At 38.2% G+C, this 23,235-nt stretch overlaps 1 protein-coding gene across 3 annotated transcripts in view; it reads left to right on the forward strand.

The window, feature by feature from the left end:
• The window catches only part of LOC142317365 (uncharacterized), a 116,981-nt gene that overhangs the window by 74,216 nt on the left and 19,530 nt on the right, over nt 1-23,235 (forward strand). For all 3 annotated transcript variants that reach the window (XR_012754720.1, XM_075353867.1, XM_075353868.1), the window contains 2 exons: nt 10,296-10,331; nt 22,511-22,546. Coding sequence is in view for 2 of the 3 variants with exons in the window: in XM_075353867.1 (XP_075209982.1) it covers nt 10,296-10,331; nt 22,511-22,546 (72 nt within the window). In the remaining variant the exon portion in view is untranslated. The remainder of the gene's footprint in view (nt 1-10,295; nt 10,332-22,510; nt 22,547-23,235) is intronic.

The raw sequence follows: 23,235 nt of genomic DNA on the forward strand, positions 1-23,235 counted from the left end.
TCTCCTTCGAGAGCAGACCATTGATTTGGACAAGGCCTCGTTCAAAGTGCAGTGTAGGCATGTCTTCAGACAGGGAAACGTGATGCCCCCGGTATCACAGAGTATTCGAGCTAGGTGCTTGTCTCCATCAACGGTTTGTGTAGGAGGGACGAGTGTACGTTGATTTTGCTTTTGCCGCGTCAAGGAGTACCTTGACGTGCAGAGATGATTCAAATGTTGTAGGTTTGGCCAAGGGCCAAGGGCTAAGGGCTACGTTTTGCAAGTATGCATCGGTCTGCACGCATTGTGGCGAGGAGGGCCAAAAGCGTGACGACTGTCCGCATAAGAAAGAGGCTCCGACTTGCGTCAACTGTAAACGGTTGCGCAAGAATCATAGGCACTCCGTCAACAGCAGGGATTACGGTAGTTATTTGAGAACGGTTGAGGTTTACTTCAACTCGCTCGATGGTTAGATTTGGTCAAGTCAATGTCCAGGATGCGGGTTTTTACGCGTACCCTGGACGAGATCCCATTAGATAACCTGGCAGAGAATATCTCTTCTGCGGTGGTTGAAGCCGCTGAACTCTCTATCCCCCGGAGCACGGGTCGAGAGAGAGTAGCTGGATGGTGGCTCGGGACTTGACTGCGATAAAGCAGGCTGTGGGCCGACTCAGAGAGCCGCACAGCGTGCGCGTGACCCTGACCGGCGTCCAGTCCTGTTTGCGGAGTATCGTCAGAAGAGGACCGAGTATTTTCATAGAATTAGGTCTCGAAGCGTGATTCCTGGTGCTCTTTTGTTCAAGAGAAGGAAAATTAAGACCCATGGGGTGTTGTTTATCGAGTACTTGGACACAAGTGGAAAAAGACGGTTCTTCTGTCGGTTCTCTCGACCCAAGACGGCGTTGCAATTATGAAAGATTGTGTCCTCTCTGGAGGACGCAATTCTTAGGGTCACCGATCTGCCTTCAGGCAGCGAGTGTAAATATGTACTCGGTGACTTTTTGGACATATCCGGAGCATTCAATAACTTGTGGTGGCCCTTTGCCTTGTTTCAGTTACAGAAGCGTGGTTGCGCGCGAGATGAGATTAGGACCCTCTTGAGCTACTTCAGCGACAGAACTGTTGTCCTTTGCGATGGCAGTTTGCAGGTAGGAAAGACCCTGTCTAAAGGTTGTCCACAGGGCGGGGTTCTAGGTCCAATCGTCTGGATCGTCGAGTTTGATTCTCATGCGTCTGCGTTTCCACGGCGTTTGTCGCATCGTGGCTTATGCCGACGATGGTCTGCTGCTAGTCGACGGCGGTTCGCGTGCTGAGATCGAGCTCAGGGATGCACAGGCGTGTAAGATTCTCGGAATGTGGAATCTTCAGCATAAGATGGTTTTCAGTGCGGAGAAAACCACTTTGATGTTTTTGAAGGTTACTAAGGGACTACATCGTTCCCGAGGAACACTCCCTTCCCTACAGAGGCATACTTGATCATGGGCTTGGAACGACAGAGTGAAGGCTCATCTATTTGCTTCTTACCTAGAAGTAACGTTCCAACTCCACGTTGACGAGGGTCCTAATGATGCAAATTTTAAAGACTTCCTGAGAGCCCAATGCCGATCAGCTTCTCAATTAGGGTTGAATGATGGTCTGCGAACATCTTACTTTCCAGTGAAATGGAAGATATCACAGATGTTATTGTTTTAAATCCTGGGAAACCTGCACAAGAGATTTCTCCTCACAGACCAGTTACGCGGGTGATACACCATTTTCTAGCGTGCGGACTGTGGATCCCTCAGATAAGGTCCGAGTAGTTTCTCGAATGTTACTAAAGAATGCACCGGTCATTGAACATCTTGACCAGGATATATTTTACCATCTGCTAGCTATCAGAGGAGAGTCGCTTGGCAGACTGTTCTCGGGGTGCCTAAGCTGGGGCTGCTTTCCGGCTTGCTGGAAGGTGGCTTTGATGAGGGTGCTCCTAAAATCTGGAAAGGATCCTGATGAGGCTAGTTATCGAACCATCAGCCTCTTGCTGGTGATCGGTAAGTTGCTTCTGCCATCGAAAAATGCTGGTTGTGGAACGGCTCTACGAAAGCATTGATATGAACTGTTTTCTAAATCGAGGCCAACATGGCTTCTGGAAAGGGGTTGGCACCAAGGGATTCCATCTTAAATGCTCTAACCGTGGTGGAAAGCGCCGAAAGCAAATATGTTTTGGTAATTTTTACTATATAGAGACAGCATTTCTTTCCTTGTTTTGGTGATCTGTGATCTATGAGTTGGAACGCTTCGATTTTTCCGTAGCCCTGCAGGCCTTAGTAAGAGACTACTTGTCTAATTGCTCGGCTCTGTTTAAAGATGGGAACCTAGTTGTGAGAAAGTCCGTCACCAGGGGAAGCTTACAGGCTTCCGTATTTGGTTCTCTGCTGTAGAACTTGGTATTTATGGATTTCTGGGATTGACATTCCCAGAAGGGGTCACGTCCCAGGCTTTCGCCGATGACTGTCTCCTGATAGTTCGTGGTAATTCACGACCACAGCTGGAAAGTAGAGCGCAGGTGGCTTTGTTGACCACGGAAGGCTTGATGGACATGCATAATTTAAACATATATGTGCCCAAGACGAAGTACATGTAACTCAAGGGTGCAGACAAATTATCGTGCAGTCGTAACACTCGTATTAAATACAAAGGCCGTGTTACCAGCCGAGTGATGGTTCAGAATTAACTAGGTGTTTTGCTTGATGAAACGTTGTTGTTTAGTAAACACATTAGGCAAATAGCGGCGGATTACGTCTCAGTGGTGCATAAATTTAAAAGGATTGCTCAGAAAGACTATTGGTTGTCGGGCCGTCAAATGTACATGGTGTATCGAGGTGTCTTTGAGAGCATGACCGTATACGCGGCGCCCGTTTGGGCGCATAGGTTGGATATGAATAGAGCAGTACTTCAAAATTTAAGGAGTACCCAGAGCAGAGCCTTGATGGTACCCACTTTTGTTTTTAAAACAACCTCCTTTGAGGCTACTACCAGATTGGGAAAGGCTCTTCCAATCGATTTAGTGGTGCAAGTTCGGGCAGCCATGTGGAAGTTGCGAAGAGGTCGGGAGGCCAAGGCATTTGGGATACGGTTTCGGGCCGGGCCAGTACCGGAGCAGAACGGTGATCTCAATGCACCGGATCTAAATTTCGTTCAGATGCCTATCTACCGTCTGCGGAAGAGGCTATGGAGCCTTGCGATTCATGGCACGCTACGAATAAGGGAAAATCCTTATATAGGTTTATACAAGATTTGGGTGATGGTATGCCTCAAGTTCGTTTTTCAGGGCAATGGGCGCCTAGGTGCTTACCAACCATGTGGATTTAAACCAGTGGTTTCGGTTCTGCCTGGCGGCTGATGAGTTGTGCGTCTGCGGGGAGGTCCCGTAAAATGAGCATATGATGTTTAACTGCCTGCTCTTTTGAGGGGGGGGGCAGATAACGGCCTACCCTGGTACTTAGAGGTCAAGCGGAAAATTAGCTTCTTACAAACGGCGAGTCTGTGTAGTGAATGCCGCATTTTCGGATCGTGTGGGAGTTCGTCGATGTGGTTGCGTTGTTCAACCGACATGGGTAGATTAGTTAAGAGTATAATGACTCCTACCGTGTTGCTGTGGGAAGCTAATCGAGAGATAATGGCTGGCCACCAGCTAGATAAAGCTCCAAGCGCTTTAATATGCTGTACAAGCTGTCATTCAGCGATCGAGTCGGATATGAAATTACTCTATTTTTAATACAATAACAAGGGGTGCGCCTTCACATTTTTAGTTTTATTGTATGACAAATGAGCGGTTGGGACACGTAAGTAGGTTGTATATGGCACCTTGCTTAATCCGCTAACGCTGTTAGGTAAGCTCATTAGGAGCTATTATATTATTGGTTGCTAAACTATTTGAGTCACAGTAGCCGTTTTTGGCACAGACATTTGATCATATTTTCTAGGGCGACCAAATGGGGTTGTGGCGGTAGAAATGCCAGTTAATCAAATTACAGACCAGTTAGCCTTTTACCAGTCTTATCAAAATTGTACGGAAAACTGCTACTTCGCAGGCTTAGACTAGTTTTGGTGCGTAAGGGTGTAATTCGGACCAGTAGTTTGGGTTTAGGTGAGGCCATTCCACCATCGAACATTTCCATAGAGTTGTCAGGGTCATAAGTGGATGTCCAGAGGAAAGTAAGTTCTGCTCGGCGGCGTTGTTAGACATCCAACAGGCGTTTCATTAGATATGGATACCTTGCTTGCTTTATACATTGAAACTACAACCTCCTCAACCATAATTCCTAGTTTTACGAATTTATCTTGAGGGGTGTTCCCTCAGGTGAAATGTAATGAAGAGTTTTCGAGATTTTTTGAGATAAGGTCGGGTATTTCTCAGGGCTCTGTACTAGTCCGTGTTGTATTCCATATTCGCTGCGGAACTTGTAGCTCTGAAGGATTGCATCGTAGCAACATTTGCCAATGACACTGCTATCCTGACCTTTAACAAAGAACCTGGCCTAGCCTCACGGATGATACAAATGGTATTTGGCCGTGTCTGCGCGTGGGACATAAAATGGAGGATTAAAATGATTAAGATATATCAAAGTCTGTCACATTGTATATGCAAAAGGGTGACTGCCCAGTGTGTATATAGATAGAATCTTGATCCCACTAAGTCAAATACGCAAGGTATAGGGAACTACATTGGCTGCTGCGGAGAAACTCAGGTTTTACGACATTCAGCAAGATATTAATTTATAAGGCTCTCCTGGAACAACCTAGACGTACGAGACGTACAGTGTGAAGTTGTTGGGAACAGTTAGCACTAGTAATATAAAAATTGTGCAACGTTTCCTCAAAAATTAACTAGAGCAATTGCCATGGTTGACGCCGAATGATTAAATTCGCGATTATCTAAAGCTTCCGTCAGTTCATGAGGTTGCTCGACAGCGCAGTGATAAATACCATCAGAGACTAAAAAATCATGTCAACCGCTTTGCATTTAATCTACTCGATAACTGCATGGACGTCCGACGGTTGAACGTCTCCATGTACTCGACTTGGGTACTACTGCATGAAGTTTGAAATTTGACAACCAAATCTAGTAGTATTGTTTTTATTTTTATTTGATTTTAATAATTTTTTTTATTCTTTCTAATTAATGTTGGGTTTCTGTGGACTTTGAGGTATTCAAATAAATATTTTTAAGATATTAGACTGGACTTGAAATTGCATATTGGACTTGTACCTGTTTTTGTGAATGACTTGTTTTGTGATTTTCTTAGGAACCCCCTATCACATGCTTTTTGTCATGAGACTTAGTTATGGCTCCAGTTGGGTAGCCGATTTTAATTATACTAGTTGTTAAAATAAAAAACAAATCACACAATAAAATAAAAAAGAAATTGGAAAATATATTATTGTGAACTTTTTCAAGTTTTATACTGAAAATGTATATTTAAAATTTAATATTCGATATTGAATATTACAAAATGAGATACAAAATAGTTAATTGCAATTTTTCATCTTTAAACAAATATCTATTACTTATTAATTAGAAAAATAGCTAAACCATTAAACTGCTATTTTAAAAATTGTAATATACGCTTACGTACGTGATCATCTCGACTCGGATATTCAATTATTCAAATGTGTACACAAATGTAGTTACTGAAGAATATATATTTATATTATATTATTACCACATAATGCCTAATTTAATTTAGGGTGACGAACACGGTGGCAACTCAGATGTTATCTAGCGCACACTATACGTACGCGCTGATACAAGCATCACTACCGCCGCGCAGATGACCGCGCAATTCTCCCCCATAGCGGCGCTGCAGCCCCACCACTCTCAGGCTCCAATAAAAAAGCAGGCACAAGAGAGAATTTTAAATTCATCGTTGACCACCAGGTAAAGACAAAGAAGAAGAAGACGGAAAAAGACAGAAGAATTTCCCTGGCCTTCTCCTGGTGGAATCTCCCGGCGAATGCCAATATCCCCGCCGGAGCAGCAGGCTTAGCCGACCCGCCTAGGGAGCCGCTGGACGCGGCCGCTACCTTACTGCTCCAGCTCGCCGGGCTTCGATCGCCCTGGCCAACGGATTCACAGCAGAAGTAGCTGGCTCAGCGTAGGATCGCTCTGGGACAACCGCCTCGGCCGTGCCGGCGAAGGCCGACTGACGCCGATCCGTTATAACGGGGCTCTGGAGACCACCACTGCCACGCTGTAGTTGGGACTGCCGCTGAGGGAATGCCCGGTCTACGTTCAAAACGGCCCTTTTCAGGGCCACCACAAGGTTATGAATTACGAGCCGGCGAAGCCATTCGACGACAATATATATATCTAGGGCTGAAACCTCTATATTAACGCCTGTCAAGTGTTACGAATCGTAAAGTTTCATAGGAAAATATTGATGAGATTTCTTTTCAAGTATGAATTCACTAATATAAACTATACGGTAAAATTAGATACTATTTATGGGTATTGAAAAAATTACCAGTGAATATATTTCACAAAAATGTCGTATTTCACCTGTATGCTGAAATAAAGATGAAGAGATAAAAATGTGTCCAACTGTCGAGCTTTCATAATTAATAATAATATATTATCAAATATAACGCTTATTTTTTAATTGTAAAAATTCATTTCAACTTGTTTTAGCAATCAAATTATAATTTTGTAACATTCCCAAAACAATTTGCCTATTTATTTTAAAATGGATATAATTGAAATGTTACCGAATTTTAACTGGTTTCTTGTTTTTGACATAAATTTTATTAATAATTCTACAACATTTTTGGAGGTATTTAAAGAATAATAATTATTCTTTAAGGCAATTTAAACCCAAGATAAATGAGTTATTTACATTAAGGGAAAACGTTTACACAGTATTTGCACACTACTGAGATGTGTGTGTGTATGTGTGTGTATGTTTGGGGGGGGTGTTTAATTTTACTTACTAGAAGGACCAAGTAACTGATTAATGCCAACATATATGATAAATTTTAACTATTCTTATCGAGTGAGTATATACTCGTAAATATACGTATATCATTTATATTCGTCTACGAACTAACAGATTTTGTATAAACATATGTACGATTATTTTGTGGTTTAATTACATGCATTAAACCACATATTTTAAAATGTTATTGAAGATTGTTAGTTTAATAATTTTGAGGAAGAAATTTATTATTGTTTTTCATTTTTATGGGCGGGTGGTTTAGGTATCGACTACTATGGTCATTAGCCTTTTCCCAAACAAGAAAAATAAAAAACCTTTCCAACCCAGAAAAACTAACTGTATACAACCATTGTGAAAATAAAATATATTTGAAAAATTCAAAATCTATAGTTAAAACATATCACATTTATTTATCGCTTAGGTTTTTCCTTAGGCGATTCCTTCTTACTTTATTTTTCCATCCTCCTGACGGCTTCCACGTAAGATGACAAGGTATCTTAAGTCTCGAAGATGTTATCTTAGTCGTTTCTCGATTCCAGGGTGGCTTTGCGGCCAGAATCAATTTGATACCAACTTAGATGGAGCCGTTACCATTGTTGCCTCATAATGTAAACTTAATGCACTTCCCAATGACATATTCTGTGCAGCTGAAATACTCGGCCACTGCAGGGGCCCTCTCTGCGTTTGGAATTTCTATAGCTGCATAATCTATAATTCCTTTACCCAAGGCCTTTTCTATCATAACGTCCATCGCACCAAGCTTAGCCTTCTTCTGGATTCTTTTCTAAACTTTCCTTCACTTTATAACTGCTTGAAGTACTCCAATCCTTCGATAAGTTATAAGTCAGTTTAGTTTTTTGCCTTTGCAGATGCCTTCTTAACATCTTTACCCAACGTTTATCGGTGTATAGATCTTCACGGGTTTTGCTAGTTCTTTTTGCTGAGGATATTTTATCCTAATATCTCTAACTCAATCACAGCAAGAAGGCTCTGGCTCCACGTTAACTCTTAACTGGTCGCTTCTGGTCTATATGACCCGAGACACTATTTTATATTTAAAGTTTAATATTTGCCTCAATGACATTAGGTTGGCAAACCTGCCTGCTAATCTCCTATCGTCATCCGTTCTATCAGTCAATATCCAACTTACTGAGGTTTTGTGTAATATAAGTAACAAAAATAAGCTATTTGACCTGACGCGACCAGGTGTGTTACATTATTGCCATTTTCATAAAACTTTACACCATATTTTAGTAAAAAATTTACTTGTTAAAAGGTATCTCACTTCGGGAAACCCAAAAAAATTTGAACAAAATAAAAATACATTTTGAAGATCAAGACATTACTGTACTTTATGTTCAACAACCAGAGGAGCAAGATTGGAATTTAGAAGGAAACGTAAACGCTGTCACCTTTGCTCGAGCACCAAGGACAATTATTATAACATTGTGTGTATGAAACGCGGGCACAATATTTTTTTTAAATTCACACTTCTTTTATTTGTAAAGATATTGATTAATGTTAGTGTTGGAAATAAAGAATTTCTAACTCTGAAATAATAAATTTAAGAAAAAATATACACAAATGTACTGTTGATGACATCAATTTGACACCAGGGAAATTGTGCATTCTTTACTTGTAAATGTTCGGCTCAGTTCGAATATTTTTATTTGAAAACATATTTACAGATGAGTTATATGTTTTTCTTCAATCAATCGAGAATAATTATATTTTTACGACAGCAACGTTCAATAAAAATGAAGATCATTCTCTATTTTTTACAAGGTTTTGTAATTAACGTTTTTCTTTGATTATTCTGTTTTAAACAAGGAGATATTTATTTTTATTTAAATAAAAAATAATTTTTTTTAGAATATAATTTTTCATTTCTTTTTAATTTGAATAATGTAATATTAATTTACGAATGTTCAGGTCATAGTGACCCGACTCAGCTAGTAATATTATAAAAAGAGCGTGACCAGTTAAGGGTATAAATAGGATGATGAAAGAGAAAATCCGCTTTTGTATTAATCGTTGTTATTCGAGGTGTTCGACTGCTGACAATTTCCCTTGTTTCAGGATAACATAGTTTATGCAAGATTTTAACTTCCTGGATAATCATTTCCATTGTGTGAACCAGACAGTTCCATGAACGGCATTTGCGATTCCCTTTGCAGTTTATGCAAACTGGGGAATCTTTGCAAGGATGACCTTCATGATATTCCATTCCACGAATACAGATTTCTTGCTTTTCATTAATATAAGTGCAGTGTGTTGGAAACTCTAGCATTAAATTATTGCATAGGTTGCGTTATGCATGAACACAAATCAAAAGAACGTTACCATTTCACATCATGTTCAACCTTCGTCTTTGTGTCACACATTGACTTGAGAATTCCTTTAAGTTTCTTCTTCAGTGTAATAAGAAAGATCGGGACAAACAACTCCCTTCAATGAGTTAGCAGTGTAATGAGATTCGAAGCAAGAAACTCACCGATCTACATTAAAGTTTGAACATTTTGGGTTTGACAGTCATTTTCAGTTTCGACGTACAGACGGTCAAAAGTCTTATATTAATATTATAGTTAAGTTTATTTGTAATAAATAAAATAATAGATACATTCATAAATAACTATTACAGAAAGAAATATGAGACAACGTGTACATAATAAATAAAGAACAAACAAATACGGTATCTATAAAGTGAAGAGAAAAAACGACGTTGAAAATAAATAAATAATTTTTTTTTTTAATTACATTGAAACACTTTTGCAGAGAATTGAAGAAACCAGTATAAGATAGAATGACCTTTTAAACACACAAATTAAGCAGAAGAAAGATATATAATGCAAAATTTGTTGAATTATTAAAACAGCAAAATAATTGTAACTCCTGAGTTACAGGAACTTTTCCTCCTATCACTATTTTTTAAATGAAAAAAAAATGTTTTTGTATCTTGATTCAAATGGGATATCATGATGAATTTATTTAGGTTAACCGTTCAAAGTAGAATTTATAAGTAAGGACTTTATAACCTCTAGTATAAATAATAAGATTCTCTATCATGATACAGATAGTATAAGTCTAATTCGAGAAATAAATTTAACATTTGAAAAGTATGAAACCTGATTAGAATTTGAACCCAGAATATTTTGATTGATACCAAATTTGCATATGGTATAAAATAAATTTAAAAACTTCTGAAACAATTATTTTATTTATAAGTACGTATTTTATTTATTTATACACTTACTTAATTTAATTTTTATATATTTTATTTAATTTGTTCCACTGGATCCCTTTCAATGGTGTAATGTAATATTTAATTTTTCATTGTTTCAGAATGGACCGTATATATGTTTCTGTTACTTATAAATGGTAAAAAATTTATTTATGTGTGTTTTAATTATACTCAAAAAATATAAATCCTTAATATTGGTTCATTAATGTGGTAAAAGTTTTGAAATCTAATTTGTTTTGAAAAACTATGCAATCATTAAGAAATGTCATTTTTTCATATATTTTTCTTAAAATTAAAAGCTATTAATAAAGAAAAATTACTTTACCTTTTCAGCAGTAGTTAAAACGAGCCGGTTCTGAAACACTTCAAGGTCATTGGTTGTCGCGATCGAACCGGACGTCTGGGGTATGATGTCATCGGGTAGTGTGGTGGGGGACCTCGATCCGGTGTATCTGCATAGATCTAAATCCTGCATCTTATATAGTTCTGAGAAGATTTATGTGATCTCCGAGATGTAGATCTTGTGATTCAATTGTATTCAGTCTCCGGGCTATAGACGCTCATAAATGTAACCTGAAATTATTTCAATACAAAAAACATTCCGATAATAATGCAAAAGAAATCGCATTCCTCATCAACATTGGGGAAGATGTAGAAAGTTTGCTTAAAAATACAATTAAAAGACAGGTTCGATTACCTACAGTTTTTTTCTGGAATACAAAGTTTAGTACAGAAAACGAAGGTACTTTGGAATAAGATGATAAAGAAATCTGCATCGTGTGATTATCGAGTAAATTATGTAGGTGAAATAGAAGGGGGATCGAAAAAACATTTCTTATTGCTACCAAGGTGGATAAGAGTAGATATCTGATAGCGTCGACAACTTGTTGATCCGTATAAACATAAACTGTAAAAGGGTGCGGTTACCGGACCAAAGACAAGATAAGATCAATCCTTGACAACGGTCCACCTCGGGAATCAAAAACAAAAAGTTCTAGGTTAGAACTGTGTAAACCGTCATTAGTCAACATAATAGAATGCTCATTCAATAACGACCTGGTTACATACTACCATATTAATAAAAAGATAAAAGAAGAAAGCGAAGAAAGCGAACTATATTAAGAAAGCGAAGAAGATATACACAGATTCCTACTCAGCCTTAAACAGAATGTTGTAAATCTACTTACCGAGTCGCTTAGAGAATGTAAAAAAAACCATAAAATTCAATCTATTCCTAGAATGTGTACATGAAAGACGAAGAAATATGGTAGACAGTAACAAAGAACACAAAACATAAGATACAAACTTTAAAACAGAATTGATACTAGTAATCAACAAAGCCGATATTGTCAAAGCACTAATTAAGGCTTTTCAATAAAATAATAAACGAAGAGAAGGAATTTATAATTAAAGAAAGCGGGTGGTCTTTGCTGAGCATAGACAGTCTGGTAGTCCCATAAACAAATACTTCCCCTTAAGGGATTCAACACAGGTATACCTCCCTAAAGAAATTAAAGAAAAGAAAGCTGTGATTAATGTCAAAATGAAGTACTGCTTCAAAACTATGTTATCGATACATGTGACCGGACCGAATCCTCAGTTAATTGAACGATACTACGTTTTGGACGATAAATATGACTTCCATGAAAAAATATTCAACTCAAATGATAGACAGCTAGGTTCGAGAAAGCTAATAAGTTTTCGATAAACGTATATGTACTAAAGAAATACAATGAAATAAAAGCTATAAAAGTGTGCGATGAGGAAGAATCTGTTCATTATGATTTGCTGTACATTAACGTAGAAAAGAGCAGTCACTATAGCTATATATCAAATCTATCACATGTAGTTCGATCACAGCTGACGAAAATTGATCATAAAATAGAAATAATGCAAATGATGCTTCACCTCCTTCCGGTAAGTCGTCGATTGTGACAGGAAAATGCAGGTTTACCTTTGATGCTGTTTGATGAACAAACCGGCTAATTTTCAAATGCCACAACATAGGAAAGTTGGTACACCGTCTACATTATCGTTTAAGAATTACCAAAACTTGTTTCCCGTTCATGTCGTCAACAAGATTCAAGAACATTGCAGGTTTACCGGCTAGTTCAGAACTCCTGCGCAGAACCAAGTAAATCAGTATCACTGCCTTCGTCCAAAAATGTATTAGGCTGCAATTCTCACTTCATCAAAAAAGAACTGGAATATGACGGCAAAATGATATTCATTTTGATAGCGAAAACGACTGGAAAATTCATTACGTTTACTAAGATCATCTGCGAAAATATACCGGTAAAGAATTTAGACAGATTCCAGTTTATGATGGCCAGCTTTGAAAAACTGGCATCCAACTTACCGGAATACGCATTCCAGCATATCTGGAAGTATATCAGGGAACAAGAATTGCCACTAGTTACAAGAAAATATCCTTACGACTACACCGACTCCAGTTCGAAGCTTGAAGAAATGGCCTTACTTTCTAAGGAACATTTGTACATTGGAATAACCAACTCTAACAAAGATGAAGACGATTAAAAACATGCACAAAATGTATGGAATTACTTCGTCTGAAACAGGTTTGGTAAACACAGTTATGGCTATTTGAGACGTGACGTCCTGTTACTGGTGGACATATATTAAACTTTGAAACGCTATGCTTAAACACATACAATCTAGATGATTTAACGTATTGGCTCCAGGGGTGGCTTTAGACGCTATACTGTGTATAACGCAAGTTCAGTTAGAGCTGTTCACCTACAAACACGTGTATATGTTCATCGAGTCAGATAGTCAGACATAAGAGGTGGTATAACGACTTGTGTAAAGAAGCATGATGAGGCTGATAACCCATACCACAAAAACAGCTAAGATAGCCTATGTTGATGCCAATAATTTCAACGGCTACAATAATCTCGTCAGATCCTCATTCACAATTCGAATGGGTAGATGAACAAAACTAACGCGTATGTGACTTTCTAATGATGAATGCAAACGACGATGAGATCGGTTATATTGTAGAAATGGACGTTGATTATTCTTTTCATCTCACGATTTTGACAACGAGCTGCCTTTTCTGCCGACAAACGGAAAGCCATCTGGTTCTGTGTGTCCTTCGCATTGGTGGCATCCTGAGTGAGGCAAGATGGTATATGTATTGATTCCTTTGAAAATGGCCTCTAGTAAAGCCTCTCAGAGCTTGATAAGGAGGGGTTGGTGTGGCGTTTAGATTCGTCCCATGGCGGGATGTCTTTCCATTCGGGATTAGGTTGTACAATACACTGACGACACTATTTCTGAAATAGCATTACTTTTGCCATTATGTTGTTCTAAGGCCATCAGAAATGGCTTGTTCGGGACAAAGTTGCGTAAAATGTTACAGTTTCACCAAAGTCCTTGGCTGAAAGGCTACATCGATCTCAATACCGCTTTAAGACATAAGTAAGGAATGATTTCGAGAATGACTTTTAAAAGCTAATAAATCACTTTGTGTTCGGCAAATACGTGGAAAACGTTCGAAGTTGAATCAGTCTCAAACTAGCAACTGATCGGAAACAGCTGATAAATCCATCGCCAAGCCTGCATTCAAAGACCGAGATATAAATAAAGAAAACTTGTTGTAGGAATATGGAAAGATACTGTCTCGATAATCAAATCTATGTCGGTCTTAGACGTAAGTAAAATATTCACTACTCGGTGATGAAGGGAAATATGGTCCAAAAATACAACTACTATTTATGGATACCAATATCTCCATCTACGAGATCCAAACTAACGACATTTACGAGGTCATAAGAGGTCCAGATTTGATCTACCACTTTGATAAGTCAGATTTTGCAAAAGTCCATCTAAACTATAAATCTACGAACAAAAATTATTTGTAAAATTTAAAGATGAGACAAACGGTATTGTGATTATGGATTATATTGGACAGAGAGCTATGTTTTACACTTTCCGCACCGCTTACGTTAAGCTAACCAAAAAAGCGATAAGAGAAAAGAGAAACTTGGCGTACAGTGATATCTCCTTCGACAATTACAGAGCCTGCTTGGACGATACCAAAAATGAAATCCACACGTCAATACGAATTACAGTTTTATCAGAGGCCTTGCCTAAAAGGCTACAACATCCTCAATACTGTCTCATTTCCTTATTAAAACATATGCGAAAACGTATCAGTAAATAATGAGAACATATTTCTGTTTATGATGGCCAGCTTAGACAAACTGGTATCCAACTTACCGAAATACGCATTCCAACATATTCGAAAGTACTTCACAGAACAAGACATACCAATAGTTATAAGAAAAGATTTATATCGTTACGACTATACCGATTCCTGGTCGAAGCTCGAAGCAATGACCTTACTTTCTAAAGAACAGTTCTACAGCGCGTCAACCAGCTCGAACGTAAATGAAGACGAGTGCAAACATGCACAAAATGTATGGAATTACTTCGTCTGCTACACGTTCGGTGAATACAGTAATGGATATCTGAAATGTGAAGTTCTGTTACTGGTGGACACATTCGAACATATTGGATCGCTATGATCATACACATACAATCTAGATGCAGCTCATTACGTATTGGCTCTACAGCTGGATTTAGACACCATAATATATAAAACGCAAGTTCAGTTAGATCTGTTCACAGATCCAAACATGTACATGTTCATCGAGTCAGATATAAGAGGCGACATAATGACACGTGTAACGAAACACGCTGAGGAAAACAGTCCATAAAACAAAACCCGCTATGATGGCCTATGCTTATGCCAATAATTTGTATGGCTGGAGCATATCTCGTCATCTCATTCACAGTTTGAATTGGTAGGCGAACGACAACACCACCGCAAATTCGACAGTCTAATGACGCATGCAGATGACGATGTGATTGGTTAAATTGTAGAGATTGACGTTGAATATTCTTCCCATCTCACAATTTAGACAATGTACTGCCTTTTCTGGAGACAAACGAAAAGACGCCCGGTTTTGTGAGGCCTTTGCATTGATAGCATCTTGACAGGCAAGATAGAATATGTTGAGGCTTTTGAAGATGACTTCTGGCAAAACCTCTCAGAGCTTGATTCAAAACAGGACGGTGGGGCGTTTAGATTCGTCACATGGTGGGTGTCTTCGCCTTCGGGGTTAGGACGTATAATGTACTGACGACACTATTTCTGAGTCATACTTTTGCTATTAGGTTGCTCAAAGCGATCAGAAATGGCTTGCTTGAGACAAAGATGCGTAAAAATATTAAAGTTTTGCCAAAGTCCTTGGCTAAAAGGCTAGTTATTTTTATTTTTTAGAAATTGTGGATGACGTAAAACGTAAAATAGCCGAAAGGTTACATCGACTGGCTGAACGCAATTAGCCGACTCATACTGTAGAACTGAAGGTTCTCAACGACTTCTATCAAGCCACATTGGTCCTAATGATTCCTTATTGTAAAATAACCAAAGGGTATTGTTACATTATGACTATGATAGATTGGTTTTCTAAATTCCATTCGCTTATCGAATTCCATTCGATAAAAAGGACTACCGCTGATGATGTAGTTCCTCGATGAGGTTGCTATGTTCAACCGTTATCGTTAATTTTAAGGGTTGTGTAATGTAATAATGACTCCTAACCTCTGTTGTAGGAATCCTTCCTTGAGATAGTGGCTGGCCACCAGCCAAACTAGCTCCAAGCGCTGTTAAATGGTGGACAGGTAATAGCTGGCATACAGCGACCGAGCCGTGGCAGCCTAAATTGCTGCCTTTTAGATGTAATAACTTCGATAGTTTTAATTGTAACAAGGGGTGCGCCTCCCCGATTTAGTTTTATTGTTGACAAGTGAGTGACTGGGACACTTAAGCGGGTGCTGTACGGCACCCTGCTTAATTCGCTCACGCATGTTAGGTAGGTCATTAGGAGCAGATAGGATCGAGGTCGCTATACAGTTTTTAGAGGCACAGTAGCCGTTTTTTGGCACGGAACATTTGGTCTATGCTCTAGGGCGACCGAATGGGGTGGTGGTGGGAGAAATGCCAGCTAACAAAAACCAAACTATTAATCGTTTAAGAGATATACAGTTAGAATTAAATATGAGGTTACACGAAGTGGAAAACATCAATCGTTTAACAAAACTTTCTTTACGCAAGATTTCTTGCAAGCTGCTCTCAACATACATGGAAAATAGAATCAGTATACATGAATACATGAATGAAATAAGTTACACGTATCGGAAGCCATCACAGCACATGTTATCAATAACGAAAAAGCAAAATCGATTAGAGAAAAATTAACGAGGAGAACGACATATGGAAGAAAATGACTGGGAAGATCTTCCTCGTAGGTTTTGAAATCAGACCCAATGTTTGTGATAGTTTCCAATTTTGTTAAATAACAAGGCTTCACAACTTGTAATTACAAGTAGCTTTGGCTAATAAGTCCGTTAATAAGAAGTGAAAAACTACGACTAGCAAATGTTGGTGAAGTTGTGTCATCATGGTTCTGTACTTGCGAATACTAAAATACTAAAGCTTACTCTGTATTGGTCTTCGAAACAGTTGTGAAGTACGCACCTTTTACCGGTAAAGTGTAGCCTATAAAATAGGTTCGTGCTGATTGATACTGGTCTAGTTACCATATGTTCTATTTGTTCTGATGAGAATCTTGATGGGGGGGAGTGCACTTCTCGCCTGAAATCCACGTCTTTCAGGTCCAAGATAGGTGGTCGCTCGCTATATCTTCTGAGAGAACCATCCACTGGTACTGATTCTTCCTCCACCTACAGTCCAGGATGGTGAGGTCAACCACCGACCGATGACCTCTCGCTACGTACTCTCTTGGGCTTGTCGTCATTAATGCAGATGCAGCCGGCAGTTTTCAGGAGATCACCAAGGATCTGTCCCCTCCTGTTGATGTATCGACTGCCAGCCGCCATCATCTTGCTGTTAAAATCACACAACATTACGATCCTCTTGGTTGAATTGATAATCACACTTTGTAAAGTGTTGATGAAGATGGTCCGCGATCGCAATGTTAGGCGAAATGTATACACCCACGAATAGAGCTGTTTCAGTCTCAACAGCCACCACGCCCCTACCTCTAAACTTGAAACTCCATTGTATAATATGACTTACGTCCATAATGGCAACATCTCCCGACATATCAACAGTCTATCCAAGTTTGGCAGGTTCATATTTATTGGGCTCGGTGACCATAAGGAGGTCTACGTTCTTGTCTGCAACAATACGACTGATTAAGTTGTGAGCGAGAATACTCCTATTGACATTCGCTAACATGTTCCTAATCATGCGATTTTTTCTTACATTGCCATGCTCCAGTCCTGTGTTCACCGCTCTTACAATCGAGGCATTGCTTAGGTTCCAGGCAATCTGCTATCTTGTGACCTCCGCTGCCGCAGTTGAAACACAGGTCGAGCCTATCTGGGTCCTTGCATTCGTGCCTCCTATGTCCTGTGCCCCAACAACGGTAGCACCTATCTTCATCTTCCCGGTTGTATGCTCGGCAGCTAATCCATCCGATTCTTATTCTCGACCAGTTTGCATGGCGCTCTGTAAGAGGTCATGACCGTGACGTTTTGTGTCCCTCCGAAGCCCTTCCTCATGGATGTTATCTTGACATCCTCGCTAGAGCCCACACGATTTATAATGGCGGCCATGACCTCTTGCTCTGTTGTGTCGTGTTCGACATCTCGGATGTGTACAACAGTTCTCCTTCCAGCTCTGCTCTTTATATCAACGTGAGGTTCGGCAGCCTTGCCCCTCAGGATAGATGTAAATTGTTCCGCTTTCTCAGCTCCTTGTATCCTGACATGGAGATCCTCGTTGCGCCCCTTTCGAAATGAGATAACATTATTTGCCTCCTCGCTTGTGACGGCGCCCTTCATGGATCGGAGGAGCTCCGCGTACGTTTTACCTTCTGCTTTGCCATTCACTGTTCGGCTTTGCTCCGCCGGTGGAGTAGCCTTCTTTATCGGGATTTGATTATTACCAATGTGCCTGGTCCCACCATCCTCTTGAAGAGTTAACACATATACAGGTGCTTCCCTTGTTCTGAAGATATAGGATATGATCTTCTTGGCGAAATTTCCCATACTGCCCGAAGGCAGAATGTACGCTGCATTTCGTGACTGTATAGCTATCTTTTTGAATACCTTCAATAAACAAGAAAGGGTATCCCTTTCAGGGGCTCCCGAGACATAATGTATCCTAAATTTATTTTTCTTTTCTTCAACAGTTTGATGATGTCTTTTATGATGTCACCAGCTGCGATCTTGTTACCCATATCCTGCTCACCTACTCTCTTTAAATCTCTAAGAGTGCAAGTGTCTTTGACTTCAGATGGAAGGTCCGTAACCAACTTCACTTTGCCCCTAAGTGAGTTAGGCCACCTTTTTGGGAGAAGCTCAATAAGTTCATCATTCAAATCGCTGGTCAAAATGTATTCCATGTAATCTTCACCCGCAATAGGATCCGTTTGGGTAGCTTGGGAAGTCTTATTGTCTGGAGAGGACAACTCAGAAAGCGTGTTCAGTCCCTCGTATACTCGCCTTAGGTCTTGTTCATGGGTCGCAATATATTTATTGAAACCTGGGCCTATATATTGTTTCAACGATTCCAGTATCAGACCCAATTGATATGTTAGACTGGTCACTGTGTCGGATGACTCTTCTTCCTCCTCGGAAGATCCTTGCCGGAGCCTCTTCTTCCCTTTTAATTCAACTTTTTTGACTGTCGCCGGTTTTGTCATGCTGCTGCTGCTTTGGGCGGATGTCCCATCCGTAGGGAGTGTCTACTAAGTAGTGTCTACTTAGTTCCGCTCTAACCCACCGCCAGCAGTAGTGTCTACTTAATCAAGCTCTAACCCTCGCAGCACTTCCTTCTTCATCTAGTTCACATATCAACCGCTAACACTAATGTCTCGAATTCCAAACCAATCTCATGCGACACCAAACCTAATAAAATATGAGATTTAGATCGGTAAATTTTATGCCGTCTTCGGACCTGCAAAAGATACGATACTTAGAACTCACACAACTTTGACATCACATGACCATGAGATGTGCTATCATCGGACCTACATAACACATCCGATTTAGATGTGCTGCAGTCAACGACAACTGCTCTGACGTCACATGGCCTTCAACTGTGCTAACATCAGAACCACATAGGATAAAATATTTAGATCTACGCAGATACTCCGGCTCAATGTTCCCTACCACACCAATCGATGATGTCACACCTGACACGTGACCTTGAAGTATTTAAGAACCGGCTTGAATTATCTACCTTGAAAGCTATTTATAGTATGAAGATTGAAGTCTCTTCATTAACAATTAAAATTTCAATTTAAAAAATATAATACGTTTACAATTATGTATAATGATTTCTAGCTCGAATTTTAAATTTGATAATTTATGACTTGAAATAATTTTTGCAAATGCTAAAACCATGAAAGAATGGAAAAACAGATTATTCCCTCGTTGTTCGATAAACAATTTACATCGAAATTTAAAAGAACTACATATCTCTTAACGCAAATCCTTATACAAATAAAACACTTCGGAAGCGATTTTAATCAAATTTTAATTTTGTAACTTAAAAAAAAGTTACAAAATAAATTAAATTAGAAAAAAATATGTAGATTACTCACTTTTATTCACATCATCGTCGAAGAATAATAATCCCATGATTTTAAGTTACACTATAACTGGCAAATTTGTAGTAAATTGTAGATTCAATTGTCCACTACAGCTGATATAAAATCATCGTTTTTTCATGGGGAATTAAAGTACTTATAAAATTTCAAATGACAATGGGGATATATATTTGCCGGAAGGCTTGGAAAAGGCGCTTTTAATATGATTTCAAACATAATTTTTATACAATTTAGCAGTTACCTCAAATCACCATTTGTAACATTAAAACTTTTGTTTCAATCGATTTGAAATTTTGTATAACTGCTAACGGTACAATATGTTAATTTTCTTAGTTTACTGTTTTAAATTGCCTTATCAGATGAGTTAAATCAGTCAAAGATTTAACTAGTCAAGATTTATTTCATATAAACAGTAATTCGTGATTGACAGGCACCTTAAGAATACTGTTACAATCACACCATCCAAGTCTTATTTGTATAATACGAGGGTAAGTCAATTATTATCCGCAATGTAGTTATAAATTTTATTGCAATACAAATAGTCTTTCATGTACATAATTTTTCAACATAGTGCCCTTGCATTTTAAAGCACTTGGTCCATCGTTTCACAATCTTACTGATGCCCTCATAAATGAAGTTTTTCGGTTGAGTTGCTAGCCAGAAATGAACCGCTTCTTTCACTATTTCGTCCGAGGTAAATCGACGGCCCTTTAATGCCTCTTTGAGTGGATCAACCAAGTGGTAGTCAGAAGGGGCAAGATCAGGATTATACAGAGGACGAGCCAATACTTCAAAGTTGAGTTTCTGGAGCGTTTCAGCAGTGTGGATACCAGTATGTGGACGGGCATTGTCATGCAACAACACAACACTTTTCGACAGCAGTCCCCAGCGTTTGCTTCCAATTGCAGGCTTCAGCTTGGCAGTAAGAATCTTACTGTAACTCACCTGTTTATTCCAGTGTCACTTTCCTCATAATGTTCCAGTACAGGGCCTAGTGAGTCCAAAAGACCGTAAGCATAAATTTTCCTGCGAATCGTTGGGTCTTGAACATTTTTTTGCAGGGCGAATTTAGATGTTTCCATCCCATACTCAGCCATTGCTCTCCGGCTCGTAATGATGGATCCGTGTTTCGTTACCATTGATGATTCTAAGAAGATGTCCCGTTCGTTACCATAGCGATCCAAATATTTTTGGCAAATGTCCATGCGCGTTTGTTTATGCAACTGTTGAGTTGTTTTGGGACCCATCTTGTACAGACTTTATGAAACCCAAGTCTGTTGTGGATGATTTCGTAGGCAGAACCGTGACTAATTTACAGACGATGGGCCACATCATCGATAGTTAGTTACTCGTCTGTCTAAGAAAACCATGACACGTGCACCATTTTTTAATTTTTCAATCCATTCGTAGATTCGCAACCCCGTTGCGGCAAAACACTGTTCCCGTACTGTACCGAAAGTCTTCTATGAATTTCGGTCCTTGATACACCTTCCGACCACAGAAAACGGATCACTGAACGTTGCTCTTCTTTGGTGCAAACAGAAAGCGGAAAAGCCATGGTTAACGGCAGTGCAGCGATAATGGAACTAGCCTAGCAGCATCAAACCTGCACAAACATAACAATTAAACCGCGCATACCTCATCTACGCAACATAAACAAAAATATAACTATATTGCGGATATTAATTGACTTACCCTCTTACTTTCCACATGATATTAAAAAAAACTATGCATTCTACTAAGTTCATATTTGGTTCGTTCAAGAAACGAACAACAGCAACAAAACAGTTGTTCAGATTATGAGTAAGAATCGTAATAAAACAAGAAGGCACGCAGATGTAACGAACTATCTTGAATCAAATCAATCCGTTCAAGTAATTTAACGCGTAAGTCGGATTATCCTCACTATATTTGAGAAATGGTTGCTATAACTTAAGAAGCTGTAAAAAGTAATAATTATTTTGTCGAAATTTTTCACTAAATAATACCAGAAAACATTATTTTTAAGTAGTAAAGTGATCACTAAAATATAAGCCAAGTTTTTTTCTTAATAAGTAAACATATTCAATTATGTTTACATTGAAAATTATATAATAAATTAGCAAATGTGTTTTTTTCAGTCTTGACCAGAAAAAATAAAAATAAATTAAAATAAACAATTTAATTTTTACGTAATACAATTAAAATTTTTCCCAAACAGAAATGAACGTAATGTAACTTTTTTTTAAAATATAAATTTACATCATATATTTTAAGTAATTTTTACAGCCGCCTTAATTTACTCATCATTAAAGTTCAAATAAAATATTTTATGAATCTAGAATTTGTGATCGCTAATAAAGTACAGTATCATTACCAGGCATATGAAGAAATGATTTTAAATAAACAATTTGATTTCAAATGAAATGTGTTTAAGATTTCTTCATTTCAATACTGGAAGTACAATAAAATCCTTCTTTGTAATATTTTTCTTACCTGTGTTTTGTAGCAAAGGAAGAAACAAAATATATTTTAATTTATCCTCTTTTATTGACTACTTACTTTCCAATAAAAGCGGAACTCTTTTACCAGTAGTTTACTGATAGAGGTAAAATAAATCTAACTTTACATCTATTTTATTTTTTATTTTTTTCAATAATTTTCAGTAATAGCGGTATTATACGGGAATACTTCAGAGTTTCGTAAGTAATTATATTAACAAAACTATATTATTTAATAACGTTTACTTCTCTGATTTGTTATAGTTTTGCAGAACATAAAATATATTCATGGACATCATTTAATGTCCCGTGAGAAAATTGGCGTAAATCGTGCGTGCTAAACGGTTAAAAAAAGTATATAAATAAGTGTTCTGAAAATCTATTTTGGGTTAGAGTGCTGAAAATCATTTTGACTATCTTTTCCAAATATAATTTAGTGAATTTCTATTCCTGTGAATGTTAATTACTGTATAAGTTTAAAAAGAATCTTAAAATTTTATCTCGATTATTATTCCATAAATTCTTTAGACTCGATATACCTTTATCGACTCTTTATATCACATTTAACAAACTATTCAAATAAATAAAGTTCAAGAAATAACAATTTCTAAGACGTTGTCGGAATTATATGAGCACAAACTATGTTACCGATGGAATAACAGTGATTCTGTAAAAGATAATCTATCAGTCTCACATTATACATGGCTGGGGGAATATATTTTACAAGGTTCAGTTTTCTCTTAAATGTAGCAGCCGAATCATAAAAAGGCGCTTTCTCGTCGGAAAAAAATATTGCACTGATTTCCGCAAAGTAGTTCTCATATTCCCCTTACGTGAAATAAATTTTATTTTTAATACTACTAAAATCTTTCTTACTTATTGTAAGCAGC

This window comes from Lycorma delicatula, chromosome 1, assembly GCF_047948215.1.
Source record: "Lycorma delicatula isolate Av1 chromosome 1, ASM4794821v1, whole genome shotgun sequence".
In the NCBI taxonomy this organism is placed as follows: domain Eukaryota; kingdom Metazoa; phylum Arthropoda; class Insecta; order Hemiptera; family Fulgoridae; genus Lycorma; species Lycorma delicatula.